At 52.0% G+C, this 22,343-nt stretch overlaps 8 protein-coding genes across 8 annotated transcripts; 5 read left to right on the plus strand and 3 right to left on the minus strand.

Annotated features, from left to right (window-relative positions):
* Positions 1 to 1,819: 1,819 nt before the first annotated feature.
* On the plus strand, positions 1,820 to 3,432 carry TRIVIDRAFT_35604 (uncharacterized protein; the record flags this gene model as incomplete). The annotated part of the gene is made up of 3 exons (XM_014105187.1): positions 1,820 to 1,961; positions 2,036 to 3,049; positions 3,107 to 3,432. The coding sequence occupies 3 exons, from the start codon at positions 1,820 to 1,822 to the stop codon at positions 3,430 to 3,432; spliced, it is 1,482 nt and encodes a 493-aa protein (XP_013960662.1).
* A 1,971-nt stretch (positions 3,433 to 5,403) lies between these two features.
* On the plus strand, positions 5,404 to 7,184 carry TRIVIDRAFT_35417 (uncharacterized protein; the record flags this gene model as incomplete). Its single annotated transcript, XM_014105188.1, has 5 exons — positions 5,404 to 5,645; positions 5,781 to 6,636; positions 6,708 to 6,795; positions 6,856 to 7,051; positions 7,121 to 7,184. 5 exons carry the CDS (start codon positions 5,404 to 5,406, stop codon positions 7,182 to 7,184), a joined length of 1,446 nt encoding a protein of 481 aa, XP_013960663.1.
* A 714-nt stretch (positions 7,185 to 7,898) lies between these two features.
* Positions 7,899 to 8,844, minus strand: TRIVIDRAFT_215289 (uncharacterized protein; the record flags this gene model as incomplete). Its single annotated transcript, XM_014105189.1, has 1 exon — positions 7,899 to 8,844. The coding sequence occupies one exon, from the start codon at positions 8,460 to 8,462 to the stop codon at positions 8,157 to 8,159; it is 306 nt and encodes a 101-aa protein (XP_013960664.1).
* A 2,025-nt stretch (positions 8,845 to 10,869) lies between these two features.
* TRIVIDRAFT_36379 (uncharacterized protein) lies at positions 10,870 to 11,774 on the minus strand (the record flags this gene model as incomplete). The annotated part of the gene is made up of 3 exons (XM_014105190.1): positions 10,870 to 11,186; positions 11,255 to 11,327; positions 11,376 to 11,774. The coding sequence occupies 3 exons, from the start codon at positions 11,772 to 11,774 to the stop codon at positions 10,870 to 10,872; spliced, it is 789 nt and encodes a 262-aa protein (XP_013960665.1).
* A 2,208-nt stretch (positions 11,775 to 13,982) lies between these two features.
* On the plus strand, positions 13,983 to 15,218 carry TRIVIDRAFT_35206 (uncharacterized protein; the record flags this gene model as incomplete). Its single annotated transcript, XM_014105191.1, has 1 exon — positions 13,983 to 15,218. One exon carries the CDS (start codon positions 13,983 to 13,985, stop codon positions 15,216 to 15,218), a length of 1,236 nt encoding a protein of 411 aa, XP_013960666.1.
* Positions 15,219 to 15,620: 402 nt separating this feature from the next.
* Positions 15,621 to 17,400, plus strand: TRIVIDRAFT_35412 (uncharacterized protein; the record flags this gene model as incomplete). Its single annotated transcript, XM_014105192.1, has 3 exons — positions 15,621 to 16,139; positions 16,220 to 16,409; positions 16,502 to 17,400. The coding sequence occupies 3 exons, from the start codon at positions 15,621 to 15,623 to the stop codon at positions 17,398 to 17,400; spliced, it is 1,608 nt and encodes a 535-aa protein (XP_013960667.1).
* Positions 17,401 to 17,481: 81 nt separating this feature from the next.
* Positions 17,482 to 19,108, minus strand: TRIVIDRAFT_14012 (uncharacterized protein; the record flags this gene model as incomplete). Its single annotated transcript, XM_014104639.1, has 2 exons — positions 17,482 to 18,709; positions 18,921 to 19,108. Coding segments are annotated over 2 exons (1,416 nt in total), but the record flags the coding sequence as incomplete, so codon positions are not given.
* Positions 19,109 to 19,946: 838 nt separating this feature from the next.
* Positions 19,947 to 21,911, plus strand: TRIVIDRAFT_36326 (uncharacterized protein; the record flags this gene model as incomplete). Its single annotated transcript, XM_014105193.1, has 1 exon — positions 19,947 to 21,911. The coding sequence occupies one exon, from the start codon at positions 19,947 to 19,949 to the stop codon at positions 21,909 to 21,911; it is 1,965 nt and encodes a 654-aa protein (XP_013960668.1).
* Positions 21,912 to 22,343: the final 432 nt, after the last annotated feature.

A 22,343-nucleotide genomic window follows, 5' to 3' on the forward strand; every position in this document is an offset into this window, starting at 1 on the left:
TGCTTTGTTTGAATTTTTCCACGGGAGTGCCGCAAGCAGCAGCATCAGTCTCGGAAGCACCGCGGCCAGCTCGTACTGCATTTGTAGATGCCTCGGGCTGAGCAAGTACGGCACTACTCCGTACAAGTAGGTCGCACAGGAGATAGAGAGAGACAGCACTGAGGGCCCCCCTGGCTCACCACAGGCGCTGTGCTGCCAGATCTAGATGGCAGAAGGACACAGCGGTATGCTCCCGGTCGTGATTCAACCATCCGCGTCAGCCCACAGGGAGGTGGACCAAACCCAGGGGCGTGTGCCTATCGGCCGTCAGTCCTTGTGGCTCTCATGCGCACGAGTTGCTAGTTACTAGCTGCAGTAGTACCTGGTTGCCTGCATTGCATTGACTTCTGCTCCCAGTCTGGAGTAGCACGAGTCCAAAGGGCTTGTATGCGGTACTTGCAAGTCTAGCACCGCTGCCTCTTTTTGCTTTCCTCCTTGGGAGCCCAATCGAGGGCAACTTTGTGTCTTAGTAGTTCTGGCTCTGGTAGCACCAACTGCTGTAACCGGTGGCTTTCCCCCTCTCCTCGCCGAGATATTCTCGGTGGTATTAGCCTCAAGTCTGGGCACAGTCTAGTGGATGATGGGTGATACAGTATGGACTATGGACAGCCCTGCCAGCCCCCGGTCAGAGGAAGTCCATGTGGATGGCCTGTGATCTGGGAGATGGTACGCTCCAGTAGCACAGCTGCCAACACGGGCTACCCTCGCGCCAAGTACAGTTACTCCGTGCTCCCTGGGCTCTAGCCTCTCGTAGTCCAGCAATAGGCTCGCAAGTACGCTATACTTGGGCATTGTCTGCCCTGGCCGCGCTGGGCCGTTGTTGCACGCGCTCGTACAAGGTACCCGCTGTGGATGTCGCTGGCTCTCCCCCAGTCCTGGTCTCAATCCCAGCCCATGCCCCCAATTCCCCCGTTTCCCCCGTGCTGCGTCTGTGTCTGTGGATAGTGGCTAGAACAAGTTGCAATCGACGTCCGGTTGGCTCTGAAAAAGGTACCTGCGGCTTCGAGCACTCCCCATTCGTCCCTCTGACGGACAGCCTATAACTCGCAGGTAGAGGTACCTGCGGCTTCGAGCACTCCCCATTCGTCCCTCTGACGGACAGCCTATAACTCGCAGGTAGAGGTACCTCTAGTTCTTTCCACGCCCTGAGGCCCTGTCGGGTTGGTACAAGCCTTTCCCTAGTCCTTCCCCTACATTTGCAGAGTACCTCGCCTATCCAAGCTTTTCTCCGATCCCCTCCCCCAAACCAAAAGTCCAATTCCAAAATCTCACATCCAAAGTCGCCTTGGCCTTCTTCTTCTTCTCCCTCTCCCCCCCATCGCCATCTTATGCAACAGCTTCTACTTTATACCCCTCCAAGCTTCTACCACAACTATAACCCGTTCTCTGCTATCTAGTGCTCAACCCCATGACGAGCGACAGTCTCCTCTAGCCCCTCGTGTCTGCTTTGTGTCGCTCGCGCCTCTTCCTGTGAGCGAGAGCTTCGCTTCGCGCTCGCTTGCCAAGGAGCCTGCATTCCCGCCAATTCCCTACCCGTGTTTGCTCACCACCGTGAGAAACCGAACATTGGGCTTCCCGTCGACTCGTTACAACGGCGCGGCTCCCTCTCCACCAGCTTTGCCCTGCCACTCCCTCAAGCCGGCGTCGCCGATCCTCGTCTGCGTCGAGTCTTGTCCTTGCTCGATATAGGTAGCCAGCAATATCTACCTGACCTTCATCTTTACAACGCTCGACTACAAACTCCCCACACGATTGTCCCTATAGGCGTTTCATGGCCAGAATGGAAACGCAGACACAGCAGCGCATGCTGCCGAGCAAATCGGCTGGACTCACCAACATCTTGAACAGAGACGAGCGAGCCCCTTCGCACGCCGCTCCCCAGCTGCGCGATTCTGGATTTTACTCTACCCACGAAACGTCGAGTAAACGTATGTTATCCTGATTGAATTTCCAGAGTTCCTCCCTCTCCTTTTTTTACTTACCATATGCTGAACAGACAATTCAGCAGCATCGTTTACGGTTACTGGACTCAGCCCAGCCGGATCTGGCTATTCATCCGTTGACAAGACACCTTCCCCCGTCGCCGCCTCCAATATGATACCCCAATCCATCGTCTCCCCAGCTGCGAGCAACATGAGCGTAGCCTCGATGGTTTCCCCCAATCCCGCCAACGGCATGGATCGAAGATTCGATCGACCAACTTCCCTGGACACGGCCAGCATCTCAGGGGCAACCCTAGGAGAAGGGCTTGCTGCCGTTGCAGGTAGCCGGCGTGAAAGCGTCGACAGCAGAATCAACCAGGGCTTCAGTGACATGCGTCTCGGAGGCTCTGGCTACACCAGCAACAACCAATCCTCGTCCTCCATCCAGAACACTCTACACTCGCAACGAAACCCCAGGCCCAATTTTGAGGCTCTCGCTGCGCACCGGATTTCCAATGGATACCAGCCCAGTGTTGAGCGGAACCCAGAACCTGCCAAAGTCGTCAGAACAGCTCCTACGATTACTGGTCCTACAACCGGGCTCATCGCCCGTGCAGCCGAGCCGACTAAGGGTCAGGCCTGGGCTTTCCCCGAGGACGACATCCAGAGAGTTGACAATCAAAGGGCTGGCAGCCACCTCGTCAACAACCACTCATCGTATGATGTGTCTCGTCGCAGCAGCATTACCGAGTCTATTGCTAGCAGCCAATTCACTACCGAGTCGAGGCTGCCACCGGGTCAGCGCAGGCTCGACGATGGCTCTGAGTTTTCGCGCATGAACTCATCCGAATTCCCGCCCGTGCACCACCATACCATGCAGCACAAGCAGCTGAGCGATCTTCAAGCTGAAGAGAGCAACGGTGCCACGGGTTCCCAGCCCTACAGCAGAACCCCCGAACTGCGTGTGAGCCACAAGCTGGCTGAGCGGAAGCGAAGGACAGAGATGAAGGAATTGTTTGACCAGCTTCGCGATTTGATGCCACAGGAGCGTGGATCCAAGGCATCGAAGTGGGAGATTCTTACCAAAGGTTCGTATTTTGCGCGTATTTCTCTCCTCTTCATGAGACTAACAAAGCCGTTGCTAGCCATTGCCGAGCACCAGAGACAGCTTGACCACATCCGAGTGCTTCAAAATCACTACAACCAAGCAATGACGGAGAACGACCTGCTGCGGCGAGAGCTGTCGGGAATGCGAATGGAAAGCTCTCAGTACATGGGCCAGCAGCCGCCGCCTCCGGCGCCAGTCAGCCAAGCGCCCCCCTACTCATCCGATCCGTATGCCAGCGCGCCCCGGACCGAGCTGCCGCCTCTTCGGACCATCAGCAACGGCATCCCGAACGGCCCGGATTCTATGACGGGTGTTCAGTATGAAGCGCCACGACCCAACGGATATCGACAAGAACGGTACTAGGGAACCGTGTTGGGTGGCCTCATGCCTCAAGGGCCTTGACCAGGCGCAACGCTGCCCGGCCTTATCGTGGCACTCATCTACGCCTTGCACGCAATGATGCTCAACTACGCTTTCTATGTCATTCACCCATGCCCGCATGATTGAACGAATATGCAGAGACACACACACACACACACAGAGAGACACACACAAACGACGACGTCTTTAATGCGGTCCAGCCACTCTGCAACTAGATATACCGGATGGAAACAAAAAAACCTTATTCCCCAACAGACCGATGTTTTTTGAAGCCTTGGCTTGGAACTCTTTGTTTTATTAGACCTTTGATTTTGGGTTTCTTCACTTCTTACCTTGGTTCTTAACGTCTTCATCTCGAAGGCGGTTGTATAATTGCGGCGGAGACGGGCAGCTTTCTCAAAAAGCAGCCGTACCGGGCGCCCCTTCTTTGGACCAGATCTCTTGTCTTGATCTTCGTTCCTCCAATTTTCTTTTTTCTTTTTGTTCACTACCTTGTTCACTTTTTTTCCTTTCGTTTTCATAACCACTGGACTCCTTGTGGTTTTGTCACCGGATTTGTTTCTGGTCGGAGGCGTTTCTTTGATTTTTTACCCTGTGCCAAATATGGCGGCGGAAAACCAAAAGCTAATCTCAGCTGGGCTGCCAGAATGAGGGTTTCGGTGGAGTAGGGAGGGGAATATTCTCAAAGGACGTCCATATAAAAAGGGAGAGAAATGCTTGGTTCTGAGGTAGTGGTATATACCCATTTGCTAAGAAAGCTTGGGGGGGATTGGGAGGCATGCCGCTCGTTTAGAGTGCTGGCAATGTGCATCATTGAGCTCAGATGGCGATGCGAAGGCAACTGTACTGCATGTTGCTGAAGGAGCCACTGAATGTTGAACTATGTAAACGAGACTTTTTAAAACCAGTCCTTCAAAAGATGCTTTGACCTAGATTTCTTTTTCTTCTCCTTCCTTACGCTGGGCCGTGATGTTTGCTGTAGGTGGCCTGCGGCGTGTACTCCGTAAAACAAACCGAAATGTATGCGTGATTGTGGCCTAACCCGTTCGGCTGGAGTAACGATGGCGATTCAATCACCTGCTACAGACCCCATTCTGCTGCATACAAGCTGTTGATAAGTGCGGTCAAGAGAAGAAACCGTGTCGTTATCTTTATTACCTGTAGCATCTCACGTTTACCATCTGGGCCCAGTTCCTTCATCTGCAGGCCGCGTCACGGAAGGAGGAGATCTAGGCAGATGGCTCAAGTCCAGGTGGCGCAGACATCAGTTGGAACCAACATTTGAACTTTATACGACTGCCGTGAAGAAAAGGCTTCCTTCGCGACTCCTTGCTAACCGTCCTGAGTAAACATGCGTCAGCAGCACCGGACGGGCCGTCGACCGGGTCGTGACGAGGCTGGAGCTGCGGAGTTTGGGCGGAGCGGAGTTGCGGACTTGGGCCCGGGTCCTCGGGGTCTTTGATCGCGGGTTGCTGCGTCCAATCCGGAGTTTGTCACTGAGGCTTGGCCGGGTTTTTTTGTAGGGAATTTCGAGGCGATGCGACAGACTTTGATTTCCATTGGGCCAATCTCACCTGTTTTAATCTCGCAGCTGACGAACCAGATTGGATCGGTAGGGCGGTCGAGAGAATCGAGTTTGGCGGCAGCTGGGCATCCTTGGTCCGGTATCTTATCATCCCACCGACGCGATTCTTTTTAACTCCTTTCACCATCACGCAACCCCGGACTTACACCCCCCAGCCCTCTACGGTTTCTCTATCTTTTCTCTAGTGGTTCATTTGTTTTTCGTTTTCGTCTTCTTCTCGATTACATTATCGTCTTGGACCCCCGCTCAATTGATCTCTATTGCTGCTTCGTGCGGCACGAGACTTGTGTGCTATGACATCGCTCGACGGGCAGTACGAGCAGCTTCAGCAGCAGAGCTACACTTTCGCCTCTCCGCCCACGTCGACGATGGATTCCTTTTCTGGAGACACCAGCCCTCTCAGCAGCCTGGGCTCTGGCCTGCGCAAGCTGGACCGCATCAGCGCGGATGGCGGCGCGGCATCGCGGCAGAAGAGCTGCAACGCCTGTGTCAGAGGCAAGCGGCGCTGCGACAAGCGAACTCCGCGATGCACTCGATGTGCGACCAAGGGTCTGGATTGCGTCTACCAGCGCCAGCCTCCTCCTCTTCCTCAACAGCAGCAATCGCAACAGTCACAACAATCACAGCCGCAGTCGCAATCGCAGTCGCAAAACCTGCTGCACCACCAGCACCAGCACCAATCGCCACCCATTGCCTCGGCCTCAGCAACGGCATCGTCGTCTTGCGCTTCTGCCGTCGAGGGCAGCTGCACCACGCCCGATATGCCTCCCGAATTCGACATGAGCTTCGACATCGAGAGCCTCAGCACTGCAACCGGCACAAACACAAGCCCCGAGAGCCTCCAGCAGGACGTGGGGCTGCAGCTCGGCGGCGAGCCTCAGTCGCATCACGCCGATCTGGGCTTCTCCATCGTCGACCTGATGAATGCGAGCGCCGCTGCTGGCCCGGGCAGCTTGTGGGACCTGGGCTTCGGAGATGCCACCAGCAAGATGGACCTCCCGCCGGTTCCCGTGGTGCCGCCGTTGCAGACGCAGCAACCACAGCCGGTTCAGTCGCAGCAGCAGCAGCAGCCCGTTCGCGATCTCTCTATCCTGCAGCATGAGGACCAGTGCATCATGGCCGACGTCCTGCAGGTCCACGACCCCCGCAGCAAGATCGGCTTCATTGTCCAGAGTATATCGGACATGTACGTTGGCTTCACGCAGCGTCGCGAGGCCCCCTTCATGCACCCCCGCCTCTGGATGTCACAGCTGCCCAAAACCATCATCACGACGTTTGCTGCTGCTTCGGCGTACTCGACACGCACTCCGCATACAAAGGGATGGGCGCTCAAGGTGCTGCTGGATGCAGTGCGCGAGGTCCATCGTGATGGCGAGAGAGCGACTACACACGCCGACAGGCTGGCCAGAGTGCAGGCGCTTCTGCTGCTCAACTCGATGCGCATCTTCGACGGCGATGTAAGCATGAGGGCGGCGGCAGAGAGGGAGATGAGCGTCATGCTGGCGTGGGTAAAGGACCTGGTCGTGGTCAAGAATGAGCTGGAGGAGGGCTTGCCAGCAGCGGCTCTTATGTCGAGGGACAAGCCGCCAAAGAGCTGGGAGGTGAGTTGCATATACATCACTCATATCTTGACTTCATTTCACATGCTAACTTTTTTTGTTTCTCTCTGTAGAGCTGGATCATGCTAGAATGCACGAGGAGGACCATTATGATTGCCTTTGCCATAATGTGTCTTGTTTTCGTCCTGAAATCAGAAGAAGGTTCGTATTCCCACCAAGTCTCACAGATGAGCCAGGCAATTAACGGTTACGGTGAACCAGCTCCCAACGACTTCTGGGAGGATGGCCATAGCTTCACGGCCTCGCGGCACCTCTGGGAGGCCACATCCTCGGTTGAATTCTTCCGTGCCTGGCGTGAGAAGCCGCAGTATTGCATCACGGATATGAGTTTCAAGGAGTTTTGGATGTATGCGAGGCCGGACGACATGGACGAGTTTACGAGGCTGATGCTGACTACGTGAGTTCTTGCGCATTCCATGTCCTTTTCTGATGTTGAGTTATCAGTGGTTCTAACTGGTTTTTGTAGGCAAGTTGGCGTGGATGCCATTGAGCACTTCCTCACGGGTGACACAACTATTCCGGTTGTATGAAGACCCCTCAAACCACGGCATCTGAAGCGAAGAAATGCACAATCTCAACTATACAAAGTCTTGTAACAACACTTTTTCTATCTATTGCGGAATATCAAACTATTAAAGGTACTGGAGCGTACGACACGGCAAATGCAAAGTCAACCAAAGGCAATTATGGAGGATACGACACGGAGGCGTTGGGTAGAAATCCAGGAACCGGGTTTCTCATTTGGAATCAAAGGGACATTCTTTTTCTTCTTCTTCTTTTTTTTTTAATCAGGGGGGGCATACGGAGGCAGGTTAAATTGGAACCAGACATAAAGATCTAGGATGATCATTCTATCCCCTTTCGACTCTTTTCCCCCCTTCTTTCTTGTGGTATAGAATCGCGGCGCTGGACAACGCATGCGTGTTTTTTATGGGACATTTCAACGGTTATGAAATCTCGGGGAATCACTCGGATTTTTTTTTTCTCTCTCATGTTTACACTACAGTGTGCCACACGCATTTGGATTGGAGGAGGAAACATGGATGGGCTCCATGTGTGAGAAATAAGGACAGAAAAAAAAATGCACGGCACGTTTCGGCTCGCTTAAGTCTCTTATGGCATATGCAACCGAGTGCTTGTTTGCTGCATGTGAAATTCTTGATTAACAGCATAGAGTCGCTTTATTCCCTTGCTTTTCTTTTGTTGAATTTCGTCGCCGACTAACAGTGAAGATTCAAAGACATGATTCAATACATTTGATATATATATAGATATATATATATATATAAAGTAGGTAAGAAGACGAAACGAGAAGAACCAGAGAGAACCATCGAAGACAAGAAAAAAAAAAAAACGCCGAGACCATTTTCGCATTTCATTTCCATCATATTTTTTGGGCACATGCACATGCGCTGCGCTACAACAGAATCAATCAATCAACCAACCAGTTCCCCCAAGGCATACCAACCAATGAAGGATAGGCAGGCAAAGGCACTGTCATTTTAAATCTTGCCCGGCCTCATCATGGGCTCGCCCACCATGCCGCCCAGCGGAGCGTGGTTGAGCGTCACCTTGCCGTCCTTTGCGTCCTGTCTCGCGGTGGGCGGGCTGCCCATGTCGTGCACCATGTCGCGGGCCTTTTGGCGCAGGCCCCTTTTCGCTTTCCGCTCGTTGACGTCGAGCAGCGGCTGGCCCTCCTTGTCCTTGTAAGTGGTGTAGGCGGTTGAGGCCGACGAGAGGGAGGATGTCTCGGAGCTGGTGGAGGGACGCCGCAGGGCGGAGGCGGTGTTGGAGGGGGCGTCAGACATTTTTTCTTTTTCTTCTTTTTTCTTTTCTTTTTTTGGTGTTTATTGAGAAATGTAACGTTATAGGGGGGGGGTAGAAGTGAAAAGAAACCCTCAAAGAGGAGTGTGATGAGTGTCTTTTTTTGCTCAGACAGTTGCTCCTGGTGCACTTCTGGTAGCCCGGATTGACGCAAGGTTGTAGCTTGATGATGCGACTCGGGAGAACGGCCGGGTCGGTGAGCCACCGTCTCTTGACCGAGGCGAAGGGTTACAGAGTTTCCGGTTATAGCGGCGAAGGGGAAAAAAAAAGGTATTGAGAAACGAAGACACGTCCACTTTGTGCAGCACTAAATGGGGGAGGGTCCCTTCTTTTCTGCGTCGTCTTTTTTTTCTTTTTCTACTTGGGACAAACTCAAGACGGGACAAGAACAGAAAAGGCCAATGGGCAATTGGAAGATGGGAAGAAAACAGAGCAACGCAGGCTTGCGGTAGTGGGAATGGGCTTGGCTTGGACGGGACTGGAACTGCAGAGAAAAAGAGTGAAGCGTGAGGGGGTGGCGCTCTTCTTATTGTGCTGCAATCCCCAACTGCCTAGTCCATGTACTGTAGGAGTACCGTAGGACTGTAGGAGCAGCCCCAGGCCAGGCTAGAGGGCGAGCGAGATAATACCGTCCATAGATAACCTAATACTGTACTCGTACATACCTAGTAGTACTGCTCAGCTTTGCGGTTGATGGTGTGGTCACTGCGGTCTCGTTCTCGAATCCTGGTCTGGCTGGTGCTGGTTTGGGCATGGCTTGAGCTGTGGCAGCTTACCGGGGGCGCATCCCCACGCTTTTTTTCAGGTCAGGCCTCTCTCTCATCTGCATTCCCCAGTTTCCTGTGCGTATCCAAGCAAGCCAAGTTCCCTCTCTCACGCGCATCCCATCGCTAGGCACTGTACTAGTTCGGATGCTGGTAGCGAGGGGAGACAGGTACTGTAGGTACTGTGCCAGTCCTGGACAAGCGCTGATTCCACACGCCAACTGATTGATTCATGGCTCAACATGTTTCTTATCTGCCGGTTCGTCTCGTCTGTGTGATTCGCAACATATGCCTGCTATTGAAAGGACTCTCTCTCATGTACGAGTACTCCGTATGGGCGGGCAATATCTCAGCAACACTAGTTGCTTTTGCAAAGCACAGACTTGCTTGTCCGAGCATCCCAACTGCACCCGAATCCGGATTCCGCTGCCACAACTGATGGAGGAATCGGCAGCTAATGGAAACGGCGAACCTGAACCTGGGCCTAAAACCCCAGCCGTTGATAACCCCAAAGCCGCCGGCCATTCACGCGCCTCCAACATGAAGCGCTGCAGTCGCATCCCTGCATTTAGTGGGGGATGATGCCAGTACCGCGCTGATAACAGATAGCACCGGCGGGGCTAGAACGAGACAGCGCTGGTTCTGCGCATCGTGGCGTTTTGAGGCCTGTCTGGGTAAATTGATTGCGGTATGTAAGAGAATCGTCAGCGTGTGTTGCCCGAATGAGGTCGATGAGGGAGGGGGGGCGTCGGAAAGGAAACGGGAAGTAAAAACGAGAAAGAAAAGAAAAAGAGAGAGAGAGAAGAGAGAGAAGAAAGATGATGGATGCGCGATTTAAAAAGGTTTGGCCTAATTCATCACAGCGAGACACGCTGATACTTGCCTTCTTTCGCTTGCCATGCCATATTAACCGCCATGATGCTTCGCTAGCAGATGCAAGATGCCCACGCTATCGCGAGCTTGTACGTGAGGACACGACCAGGTACCGGCGCTTTTCATCGTCTTTACCGGCCTTTGTTTCCGCCCAGCGGATTTGCGCGCCCGAGAGGATGCATTCTAGATTGATCCATACATTGCTGGAGATTACAGGTTTCGAATTGAAGACAGTAGCTGCATATGCTTCCTTGACCGAGCCTCACATCCATCCCGTCCCCCCCCCCTTCTTTGTTTTCTTCTGCTTTCTCTTTCTATAGTATTAGGCAGACAAGCATTTCAAGCCTTCAATTCCCATTCCCTGCCATTCCCTATCAAGTATCCCGAGATAACAAATATTACAGCAACTGTGCCTACGGCATTCCATACCTTAGGTACTACAGTATGCTTGTACAGGGCCATAAAAACGCCAAAACTCCATTCATGCGTGCGTACTTGGCATCTGCACACCAGACATTCAAAAAAAAAAAAAAAAAAAGAAAAGAAAAGAAAAGAAAAAAAAGAAAAAAGAAGGAAAAAAGTAACCATCAACCCCTGATGCCCACACCCTCCAAGAGAATACATTAGCCGCGAGCCACCGATCTCAACCTTGGTCCAAGCGAGAAAGGCCAAGCACAAGCACAGGTACAGGTACAGATTGGGGAAGGAGAAAAAGACCAGGCCAAGGGGATCGCCTCTCTGATTAATCATTTTTTTACTGATGCTCGCCCTTGGTAAAGCGCGGGCCAATCTCTATGCGGGCTTGGCCCAGATCGCGCACCTTGGCAACGAGCTTGTCCTCGTTGTCCATCGCAACGATGTCGTCGGCGCCGCCAATGCTGACTCCGTTGATCAGGATGTTAGGCACAGTCCTGCGCCCCGTCTTCTTGAGGAGATAGTCCTGGAGATGAGGACCGAGCGGGTGCTCGTCCAGCTCGACGACAAAGGGCTCTGGAGTGATGCTGTACTTCTCCAGAAGGATGCCCTTGGCACGCTTCGAATAGGGGCAGTAGCTCTTGGAGAAGATGATGACTGCGGGTCGCACACGTACAAGTTAGTAAACCAGAGTAGCCAGAGGGGGATCTATTGCGATGGCTTACCGGGTGACTTCTTCAAGATGCTGTTAATCTCGACCTCGGCCTCATGCTCTTCCTTTGTCTCCTCCTTCGTCGTCTCCGTCTTGACTCTCTCCCCTACTTCACCACCACCACCCGCTTTGACTTGGCCCTTCTTCTCCTGTCCCTCGGCTGAGCTGCCCACGCCAACGATCTTGCTGGGGATATCTGGCTTCGGGCTCTTCTCGTTGGCCTTGTCTTTTGCCTCCTGCGCAACGGCCTGCAGCCGCTCTTGAAGCTCCTGTGAAGCTACCTTGTCATCATCGTCAATGTCGCCGTCGCCGTCCTTGTCAGCGGGTATATGCCCCGCCTTCGCGCCCGTCTGGGAATTGATGACTGCTTGCCCACGAGCTGTCCCTCGCTCCATGGCCTCCTTTGTTTTTTCGTAGAAGCCCTTGAGGGCAGCGTCGGCTTCTGGCTCCATGCCCGAGCTGTAGAATAGCATGACGACGACCGTGATGACGACCGCCACCATGAGGAGGCGCATTCGTCGCGGAGAAGGCATCTTGGCGAGGTTTCGTGTAACTGTTGACGCGCACGCGCGCTCTGTTGTACGAGGGCACGGAGAGAGCGCTGGACGAAAGAAATAGACAGATGGCAAGCTCTAGTAGTGTAGCATTCGGAGGAGGATCTGTCTGGGCGCAAAGCAAGCTCGATTCGTCAAAGAGAGTGTAGCGCGAATAAGCTTCCTCGCATGCAGCTGCAAAAGGCAAAAAAGAGAGGGAGGGAGATTGACGTTGGATTGACGCCTCAATGGCCCTGGCGATGTTTTTGTCTCTTTCACAGGAGCTGCTTCTACTCCGTAGTCCGTGACACAAGGCCTTGCTTTAACAATGTCGCAGAAGCTTCGAAAGAAAGGAGAACGCGTGACCTAATCGATCAGTAACAGGGACCCATTCAATTCATTGGAGCGCATGCTGTGCCACGGGTTTGCGAGAAAGGGCTGGGCCGTGCGATGTTTTGAGTCGGCAACTGTCTCACGACAAGAGGAGGATTTCTAATGAGCGTGCTGTTCTGCCGCTATGCGCGAATGCTGCGGTGCCGCATTAGGTAACGGACACAGTGTGAAACCATGTGGTTCGTCGTCAATCATTTTTGCCACATGCAGCTCCCGTTGTAAGTTGTAAATGAGGATGGGTTGATCCCTGAAATTAATAATCCTTGATAGTGAAATATCTGTCTTGCTTGTAGAATATCAAACATTAGAAACCTATGCAATTCCCTTTTATGTCATTAATACCTCATAGCTCCCAAGAAGCAACCTGAAATTCCAAATGCAATCAGTCTATCCGCTAATTGATACACGATGCTGAGCTCAAGATGCCGGCAGCTCGTCATGCAGGTCCTCTAGCAAGCGCCCCTCCGCTGAATCGGCGTCTTTATAAAGCAGGCCTTCTTCAAGCCGGCTCTCCGACCAGTTCCTTGGGCTCTGCACTGGCTCGTCCATGTCGACATTGATAGGCCGAGAGAGGCGAAGACTGTGGACACGGGTGTGGAGATGCTCGTGTCTCTTGAAATGATGAGACCCAGTTGGCAAAGCGTGGACGCCAAATATTGAGCAAAACAAGAGATAGAAGAAGACGAGGATCAAAGACAGCATTTTTGCGGGTAGATGCTCCCTGGTTATCTCTATCAATGCCAATCCGAGGAGAGGATGTCCAGTAATGCAGGGAGGGATATTGCAAGGGAATAGAACATTTGCAAGATTCCCAAGAGATGCACTTGGTTTATATCCGTCTGTCGTAGCTGTAGACCAGCCTCGTTTGTGAATTTTCACAGTAGGCTAATGACGGATCCGACGATGGCGCAAACAGCTATGCTACGGCTTGTGTTCTGAATTCAGGTTTGACATTGAGCAGATGGTGCCAAAATCTGAGACACGGGGCCATTCCAGCGAATCCTCCAACACGCACAGACAGGATCAAAAGCATGCGCTGACATAAAATTTTGTTTTAAAATACTAATATAAGCATATATTTATATTCAAGAGATTAAATTATGGGGAGTGACTTGCTAAACATGAATTCTCAATACCTCTTGTTGATACATGGGTGTCAATGAACTGCACATACATGTGAAGCAGGTCATTCTTTTCCGAAAGCGTGGCATGACGTCGAACAAAGTTACGTGCACCAATCAGACAATGGACAACAATTTCTTATTTGCAACTCTTCCTCATCCCGTATTATGGAAATAGCTGCACCATACACTCGCAACAGCGTAGAGTACAACTGCTGCCATTACAAACATCCAAATGCCGCTACAATTCAGTGGCAAAAGGCTGCTTCTTCGGGCTTCCATGTTGGCTGCTTAGTCACCGTGTCCGCCAATCAGGTGCCGCCAAGATTCAGAAGCCAGATTTCGCCTCTGGCAGTGACAGTTTGCTCGTCTTACAGCTTTTTTAGGTCCACCTAGTCCATATTCTTAGGTGTCCTTTTCAATGAGTTGACTCATTTAAAGAACTTTTCATTCACTCTTTTTATGAAGAAGTTGTAATTTGTTCTTTTCAAACAAGTTCTTGTTGTATATTTATTGAGTGTTTCGCCGGTATAGCGTCGTTGCATGCACGATATTGTGCGTGCAAGAAGCGCCGTTCCCACTCATCAGCTTGTCGTATTATACGAACCCCAGACCATTGGATAACATATTCACGCGAATACACTCTTTGAGTGGACTCAGAATTTTCATTCATTCATTTCTCCCTCGAAAAACAATGTCTTCTATCCGTCCCAAAACTAGACCGTTGCCAATCATCATTGCCCTCGTCCTGGGCTTGTTGTTATGTTTAGCGGTTCCCGCCACAGCATCGGCATCTCAGCACTCTCCCCAGGCGGGCTCAGACAAACGAGAATTAATCTGCCACACGTCAAATCCAGACGAGTGTTACCCACTGGTGTTTGAACCGACAGATGAGTTCCAGACAGTCCACGATGACCAACAACTTCCTAATGGACTTCATGTTCGCTTGAATATCTGGACGGGCAAAAAAGAAGCCAAGATCAACGTGCCTGATGAGATCAACCCTGCACTAGAAGGCCTACCTGTCGACCAAGCTGTAGTTCTCGTCGAACAGGAGCAGCAAGAGACCATTCAGGTACCCAAGGGTGCACCGAAATACGACAATGTTGGCAAGATCAAGGAACCTGCACCAGGTGGGGAGGCTCAGGTAGAAGCTATTGCGTTTATGGAGACATTCAAAATGCTCAAGACTGGTGTTATCCCGAGTGATGAAGAATTTGATCACGGGCTGGAGGGGCTGGAAGAGCTCTCTCATGATATCTACTACGGACTCAAAATCACCGAGGAGACGGACGTGATAAAGGCACTCTTCTGTTTGATGGGAACTCCCGAAGGCCCAGTCTCTGAGGGTTACACTCCACGAGGCCAGCAAGCGGCAGCCATTCTCGCCGGTGCCCTTTCCAACAACCCTTCAGCACTCAACGAGATCTCCAAAATCTGGACAGAGCTCATGGACTCGACATGCTCTCATGAAGGCGCTACAATCCATGAACTTTTCTACCATCACACGATCTTGCCCACTGACTCTCCTTCAAAGGTCAAGGCCGCCGTCTCCGCTGTCAACGGACTCCTCAAGGACGACAAGATCAGGCAGCACTTTTTGGAAGACAACGGCATGAAGCAGCTGCTGCCGATACTGTTCCAAGAGAAGGCCGAGTGGGCCGCAGCTCAGAGAAAAATTGGGCAGCTGGTGCTCGACACCTTCTTGGACGAGGATATGGGCGCCCAACTTGGCCAGTGGCCCAGGGGCCAGGCATTGAGCAACCAGGCGTGTGTGACGCCGGAGACGGCTTTGGAGGACGGTTGCTGGGACTATCACGCTGAGATGATGGTGCGATTGCATGGGACACCATGGAGCAAGGAGCTGCGGAAGAGACTGGCGAGTGCGCGCAAGGCGAACAGCAAGCTGCCGAACCATGGCGAGCTATAGAGAGAGATTTCATCGTGTTGGCTACAGTATATATACAGGACTACTACAGGCGCCTAGTAGTAAGATAGAGATACCCATTGAATTTTATTTAGACATATTTTTGACGGCTACCGTTACGTAAAGAACAAGGGTGAAAGTTTTGTTTCTTTTAAATTTATTCGTCTGCTAATATCATGTTTGGGTGGCAGTCAGTCTTCAGCAGCTTGAGACATCACCAGCCCACCTTTTCGCTGTTGCCCCTCCAAGACTCACCTCAACCTTGAACTTTTCACCTCCAGGTCAATATCATTAAAAAAAGAAAAAGCACAGCCTCACAAACCAACAAAGTGTGCATCCAAAAATTCACCATTTCAAATGCCTCACTACTCATAAGATTAAATAAACCAACAAAAGAAGCAGAACATGTCTTCTCCCTCGCCCCTCGAAATCCGGCCTCACCCCTCCAAAGGCCGTGGCCTCTACGCAACGAAATCCTTCTCTCCCGGCGCCGTCATCTTTCCCTTCACACCTCTCCTCCTCCTGCCGACCGTCTCGTGCCTCAGCAGCGTCTGCTCCTACTGTCTTCGCCCAGGCAATCCTCGGGCCTGTTCGCGCTGCCACGCGGCGTCGTACTGCGATGCGGCGTGTCAAGCTGCGGCGTGGAAGGCCGTCCATTCGCGCGAGTGCAAGGCGCTGCGGCAGGGCATTAAGGATGAGGGCCGAAGGAGGCAGTTGCCGACGCCGACGAGGGCGTTGATGCAGGCTTTGCTGTGTGGGGAGATTGGAGATGGGCTGAAGGATCTGGAGGGGCATGTGCTGGAGAAGAAGGCCGAGGGTGACGAATGGAGAGACATTGAGATGATGGCCATGGCGGCGTGTGCGTTTTCCGGCAAGGGCACGGCGGAGGAGCTTGTGCGGAGAGCAGCTGAGATGCTTTGCAAGGTCAGTCATCACCTGGAAAGAGGAATGTCATTTTGCAACAAAGAGTCATGATGCTAACTAAGGGCTTTTGATGAGAATAGATTCAAAACAACTCTTTTCAGAGATTCGACCCTGACTTGGGTGTTGTTGGTCTATTCCTTGAGCCTACACTAGCCATGGCCAATCACTCCTGCATCCCCAATGCGGCAGTCCAGTTTATAGGGAGAAATACCCTTCTCGTTGCAGAGAGCCCTATTCGAGCTGGTGACGAGATTGAGCTGGCTTATACGTGTAAGTCCCTTTGTGTTTAAAGAAGGCTCTCTTTACTTTTCGCGTCAATCTCTATTACAGGCTGACCATTTGCATGAATGCTCATCATCTAGTTTACACGGATCCTCTATTGAAGCGAAGAGAAGCACTGGCTCACTACAAGTTTGTATGTCAATGCCTTCGTTGCCGGGATAACCTCAATGTCTATCAAGTCGCAGCCATCTCCCCCAACGTCAATCTCAACAGCCAGAGTCTCGTGCCAGATGTTTCAAAGTTTCGCAAACATCCTGCAGTCACCAGCTCTAGCAAACAATCCATTATCAATCGACATGGCGAGTCGGCTGACCGTATATCGAGCGCATTGGTGACAATTGAGTCAACGTCAGAGCGACGTAAGCTATTAAAAAGCGAATGCAGCAAGAGCAAAGCCCTGGTTGAAGAGGAGTTGTGGGCCGTCACGCCGCTACCTGACATTCTCTTTAGAATATCCATGTTGTACGGCGAAGAAGAGAACTTTGCCTTTGCCTTGGCAGTGGCTTGCTTCATCGCGACGGCTTGCGATCCGTACCAGTACGCTTCGCCGTATCATCCCATCCGGCTGGCTAGTTTGTTCACTATAGCAAATTTCACTACTCATACCGCCGCGGCAACAGCTTTCCTGGCAAACTCTGCTACGCCCGTCTCCAAAAAGGTGACTCTAGAGCAGAAAATCGAAGAATCATTGCGTGAGATTGATCAGGTGTCGTTGTGCCAGATGCTCCTCATCATGATTCTCAAATACTCCCCAGAAAAATATGGTGCAGAGCTCGGCCTGGTTGTCAAAGCACAGGCACTTCTAGATGACATTGAGAAGCTGGCAGGTAGAGAGAAAGAAACGTCTCTGATTGATGACTGGCGGCAAGATCCCAACAGCGAAAAGTCCCAAGCTTTCTTCGAGTTTGCTGTCGTGCAGCAGGTGAATACCCTGGCTAGTCTAGGAAGAGGTATCTTGAGACGGGATTTCGATATTTGAACAAGGTCATTCCACATAGGTATACATATTAGCTGATAGATATTTCCCTCCAAAGCCTGCTTTCTTTCAGGCCTTTGCTCCCCATCTACCGCGCTTTGCAGTACTCTTCTTTGTTGATGCTGCTGTGGTCCGCCGTTGAACGGGAGTCTCTACCAAAGCCATGCTCCCGGGTGATGATTGTTGCTGCTCGCTAGTGCTAACATAGCCTACAGTAGCAAGGCTAGGATAGTCTGACGAGAGGGCTACCCGTTTTGGAGGAGTTGAGTTGACAATGTGGCTGTCCTCCCTACTCACTGGCGGCCGTTTCTGGCGTGTAGTTGATCCGTAGTGAGACTGGCTGCCCTGCTCAGCCGCGGAGGCGTAGTCTCCAAGAGAAGCACGAACATCTTTTCGATTGGGATTTGGCGTGCCACTGACTACTCGAGCCTCTAGCCGTTGTATTCGAGTTCTGAAGAGGTCAAACTCCATCTGCAGAGACTCTACCTGGCTAGCCCTGTTTCCAATCTTGGATATGTTGCTGGCGAGGATGTCGAGCTGGTGCGATGTGATGGAAGGGTCCTCGTCCATTGAGGAGTGGTGTATATTCTCTTCCCCAATTTCAGACCGTAGCTGTGCAATCTCTCGCCTCAAAGATGCCACCTCAGACGCATACAGCTTGGACGTGGCGATCCCTTCCTGCGCTACCTGCTTTGCTTCGGTGGCGTCCTCTTTAAGACGAGCGTTTGCCCTTTTCACCTCTGAAATCTCCTTTTGTGCAGCCGTCAGCTCAATTCGGAGAGTCGTGGTCTCTATCTTGGATTTCTGGATGATTTGCCGAAGTTCCGTGATCACTCTGTCCGTGGTCTGAAGCTGCTGATCCAGACGAGCAATCACGGCGTCGCTCTCGTTACTTCGCTTGGCGTCACTCATCTGTGTTTTGAGAGACTTGATGTCGGCCTGCTGTCCTTCTCCATCCTTTCGGACACTTGCAACGGAGTCGCTCAGCTGCCGCATCTGCTTTTCGAAGCGGGCGACTGTGCTATTCAGCGTCGATATGACCTGGAATCCAGCCGCGCCAATACGCTGGATTTCGTCTTGTTGAGCCTCGAGATCTGTTTGAATCTGCATGATGTCGAACCTGTCTCTGCTTGGAGAGGGTTCGTTTTGAGGAGTGGCCTTGCCATTTACACTCGGGGGCGACGGTTTGCCTTGAGCTGCGGCTGACTGGCCCCTAAGTTGAAGGATACGCTGTATCTTGGGTTCAGCTTTGCGACGAAGATCTGTGGCCACTCTAAGGGATATGGACGTAAGGCGAAATATGATCTGGCCGCTGCACCGCTTAGCATGGCATTGAGATGAATGAGGTGGAGCATGTGTACCTGGTAAATATGTGGTTGGAGGGACTTGTCAAGCATTTCTGGCCTATATTTGTGTGACATGTTGAACATTCAGCATCCCGAAGCTCACTATTCCAGAATGCATCTCATTGTCAGTGAGTGTATTTACGAAACAAGATATATAATTGGCAGAGGATATCATACCAGCCCTCGACTAAAGTGTCCGCATCACCTATCCGAACCGCACCCGTTGCAGCGATCTTATCTGTTTCACTCTTGTCCTCAACGTAGGTCACTGGTGTAATGTATTTCTTGCCTATCTGCGTCCACTGATTGGCGAGATTGCCCAGCTTGGAGTCGCATTTGGCACATCTCACGGCGACTAGGTCCATGATTCTGCGGCCTTGAGATTCCGAACGTGAAGGACAGGATGTGAATGAGGATTCAAAGAGATGTTGTTATTTTACAGGGTTTGACGCATTGGTAGGAAATTGGACTCTATTGGACCTTCAACTCCAGCGACATGAAAGTTGGGAAGCAGAAGTGTCGATATGCCAAAGTTGGGATTGCGCGTCTCACTTCATTGTTGTCAACCAGAGGGCGAATAATAGCAGCCAAAACGAAGGTCCAGCGTCGCGTGAAGGAGCCGCGAGGCTGCAGCCAGCGAATCCTGGACGCTGCGACTGGCCTGTGATTGGCCTAAAAACCGCCTACGGGGCAGCGATAAGATAAGCTCGGCAGCCTTGAGAAATCCTCACTGCCAAAAGCTGGCTATGGCAGTTCGCCTAAGCAAAACATCCTCGCTATTGGACTTTTTCCCCTTGATACTGGGCACCTTTGCGCCTCATTTCGCCTTGGATCAGTGGTTATCCCGTATGGCGCTTACGGAGGAAATACAACAATAGTCTTCATCTCTTTTGTGGGCGCTGACTTCTTTGCTCTGCCCTAGCAGTATGATCTGAGATAGACTCGGCCTCATTTTAGCAGCATTTGTTTGTTTTCAACATAGAGAGCACTTCTTTCCTTTGGAATTCAAAGAGCTACCCAGACTTTGCGGACACCTCACCCCTTCGAAGCTTATTCAAGTATTTTGTTTTCCGAACACTAAAGGATAAAAAAGCCTTCAACATGACCGACGCTGTCACTGACAATATGGTTGCCCAATCGTTCTCCCTGGACCAGACCGAAGGCAGCCTCAAGAGACCAAGCCCCCATGATGAAGACGAGAAAATGGATGACCAGGGAGAATGGCAAACCGTCACAAGGCCCAAGAAGAAGGCGAAGAAGGTGCCTCGCCCGGGCAAGGGAGGATACCCTGGCCTGAATTTTTCATCCAGCGCTCGGCTCCAGTCCATGCTCAGTCTCAACAGCCTGCGCGATCTCATCACCTACATTTTTGCCGATGGCGCGGGCCCCCAGTGGATTGGAGTTACTCATCGGCCGCAGTTCAGAAAGATTGTGGCCATCATGGTGCCTGGTCTTGAAGAGGCTCTCTTCAAGGAGGGCGTCGACTATGCAACTTTCAACGATCTTAGAGATGTGACTGTGGACGGAGATAATCTTGGAAATGGGGATAAAGATTCCCATCCCTTCAGCTCCCCAGATGCCTATTATCCTCGCAAGCTCGACAAGGACACGCTGCCAGAGCCACTCAAGCCATTTGCCGACATGTTCCCTCATCTGTGGCCCGTCAAAACACCCGGTGATGACAAGCACGGAAAGATGCACTCGCCATTGGCTGCGTTCCTCACTGCCCCAGCGCCAAAGGAGAAGACGTCACAAAAAGGAGGCGTGAAGCCCGCAAAGGAGCCCCACGGATGGAGGAATGAGCGGACGCGCATCACAGAGTTTCTGGCCTCTGCGGACGAACTAACGGATAACGGCTACCTCATTCATCCGGCTCTTCTCCCAGAAGGACCACGACGAGACAACTTTGTCGCCCCAGAAGGATGGGTCGTCACAAGAGTCAACAAGCTGGAAGATGGCGATGTCCCCGAATCAGAAATCGAACAGGGCAGCATCACGGCTGGCAGAGAGATCTTGGCGGTTGATTGCGAAATGTGCATGACGGGCGAGAGCGAATTTTCGCTAACTCGCATTAGTCTCATCGACTGGGATGGAAATGTTGTGCTGGATGAGCTTGTGAAACCCGACAAGCCCATCACCGACTACGTTACGCGGTTTTCCGGCATCACAGAGGAGATGCTGGCACCCGTGACGACTACGCTCCGCGACATACAGGGGAAACTCCTTGAGATTCTACATCCGCGCACCATTCTAGTGGGCCACTCCCTCGAATCAGACACCAAAGCCATACAGATTGCTCACCCATTCATTGTCGACACCTCCATTATATACCCTCATCCCCGCGGCCCTCCTCTAAAGTCGTCACTCAAATGGCTCGCCCAAAAGTACCTGTCCCGAGAAATCCAGAAAGGAGACGCCTTAGGTCATAACAGCATCGAAGACGCCAAAACTTGCCTCGACCTGGTCAAGCAGAAATGCGAGAAGGGAAAGCTGTGGGGATCATCGGACGCGCAAGGGGAGAATCTCTTCCGCAGACTCGCACGTGCCGGTACAGCTTATAAAGCTCAGGGAGGAGACGCTGCCGTCGGCGGCATTGAGGTTGGCAAGACTAGTGCTGCCATTGATTGGGGTGACCCTTCCAAGGGTCTCGGCGCGGGAGCCACGCACCAGCTCGGGTGCAGATCCGACGAGGACGTGACGACTAACATCATCCGAGCTGTCCTCGGTGATGAAGATGGTGAGGTCATCAGGGGCGGCGGAGTGGACTTTGTCTGGGGCCGAATGCGTGAGCTGGAAGCCCTGCAAGGGTGGTGGAATAAGAATGCCCCCGGCCAGGACGTGGACGCCGCATCCGAAGCCATCGGGACCGATTCTGCATCCGAGGGATCTTCTCCTCTGGAGCAGGCCCTCATCCGACTCACGGAGCGCCTCGTTCGCATCCATGAAGCTCTTCCGCCTTGCACCGCCTTCATCATCTACAGCGGCTCCGGAGACCCGCGCAGGATGGCCCAGCTGCAGCACATGCATGCCCAATGGCGCAAGGAATACAACACGCCTGGCAAGAAGTGGGATGAACTGAGCGTCAAGTGGACCGATGTGGAGGAACAGGCGTTGAAGCGGGCTGTCCAGAAGGCGAGGTCGGGCATTGGGTTTTTGAACGTGAAATAGAGCGGATTGCTGGATATGATTTGCTAAAACTTAGATACAGAGTGGGAGGCTTGGTGGAAAATACGAAACTGGCTGGATGATTGCCAAGGTGCTGTGGCTATGGTCTCTGCGTTTGTATATGGCTACTTTATATAGCTACTATACCCCATGATGGCGATGCATGTTTCAGAACACATTTGCTTTTTTCTTTTCACAAATCTCCTACTAATGATGCGTTCCGCTTCCGTCTCCTCCTTCTTATAATGACTATACTAGTTTACAGCCTTCGAAGTAAAGATGTATCCATTGATCGTGATTACTCACGGCGCATTATCCGAGCTTAAAAATAAAAGCACAAACTTCACATCATAGCTGCCAATAAGCACAAATCATCTTTAAGATCAACATATATCTGGCCATGTTACACCCACCAGGGCCTACTATTAATTACAC

Source organism: Trichoderma virens (assembly GCF_000170995.1).
Source record: "Trichoderma virens Gv29-8 chromosome Unknown TRIVIscaffold_2, whole genome shotgun sequence".
Classification (NCBI taxonomy): Eukaryota; Fungi; Ascomycota; class Sordariomycetes; order Hypocreales; family Hypocreaceae; genus Trichoderma; species Trichoderma virens.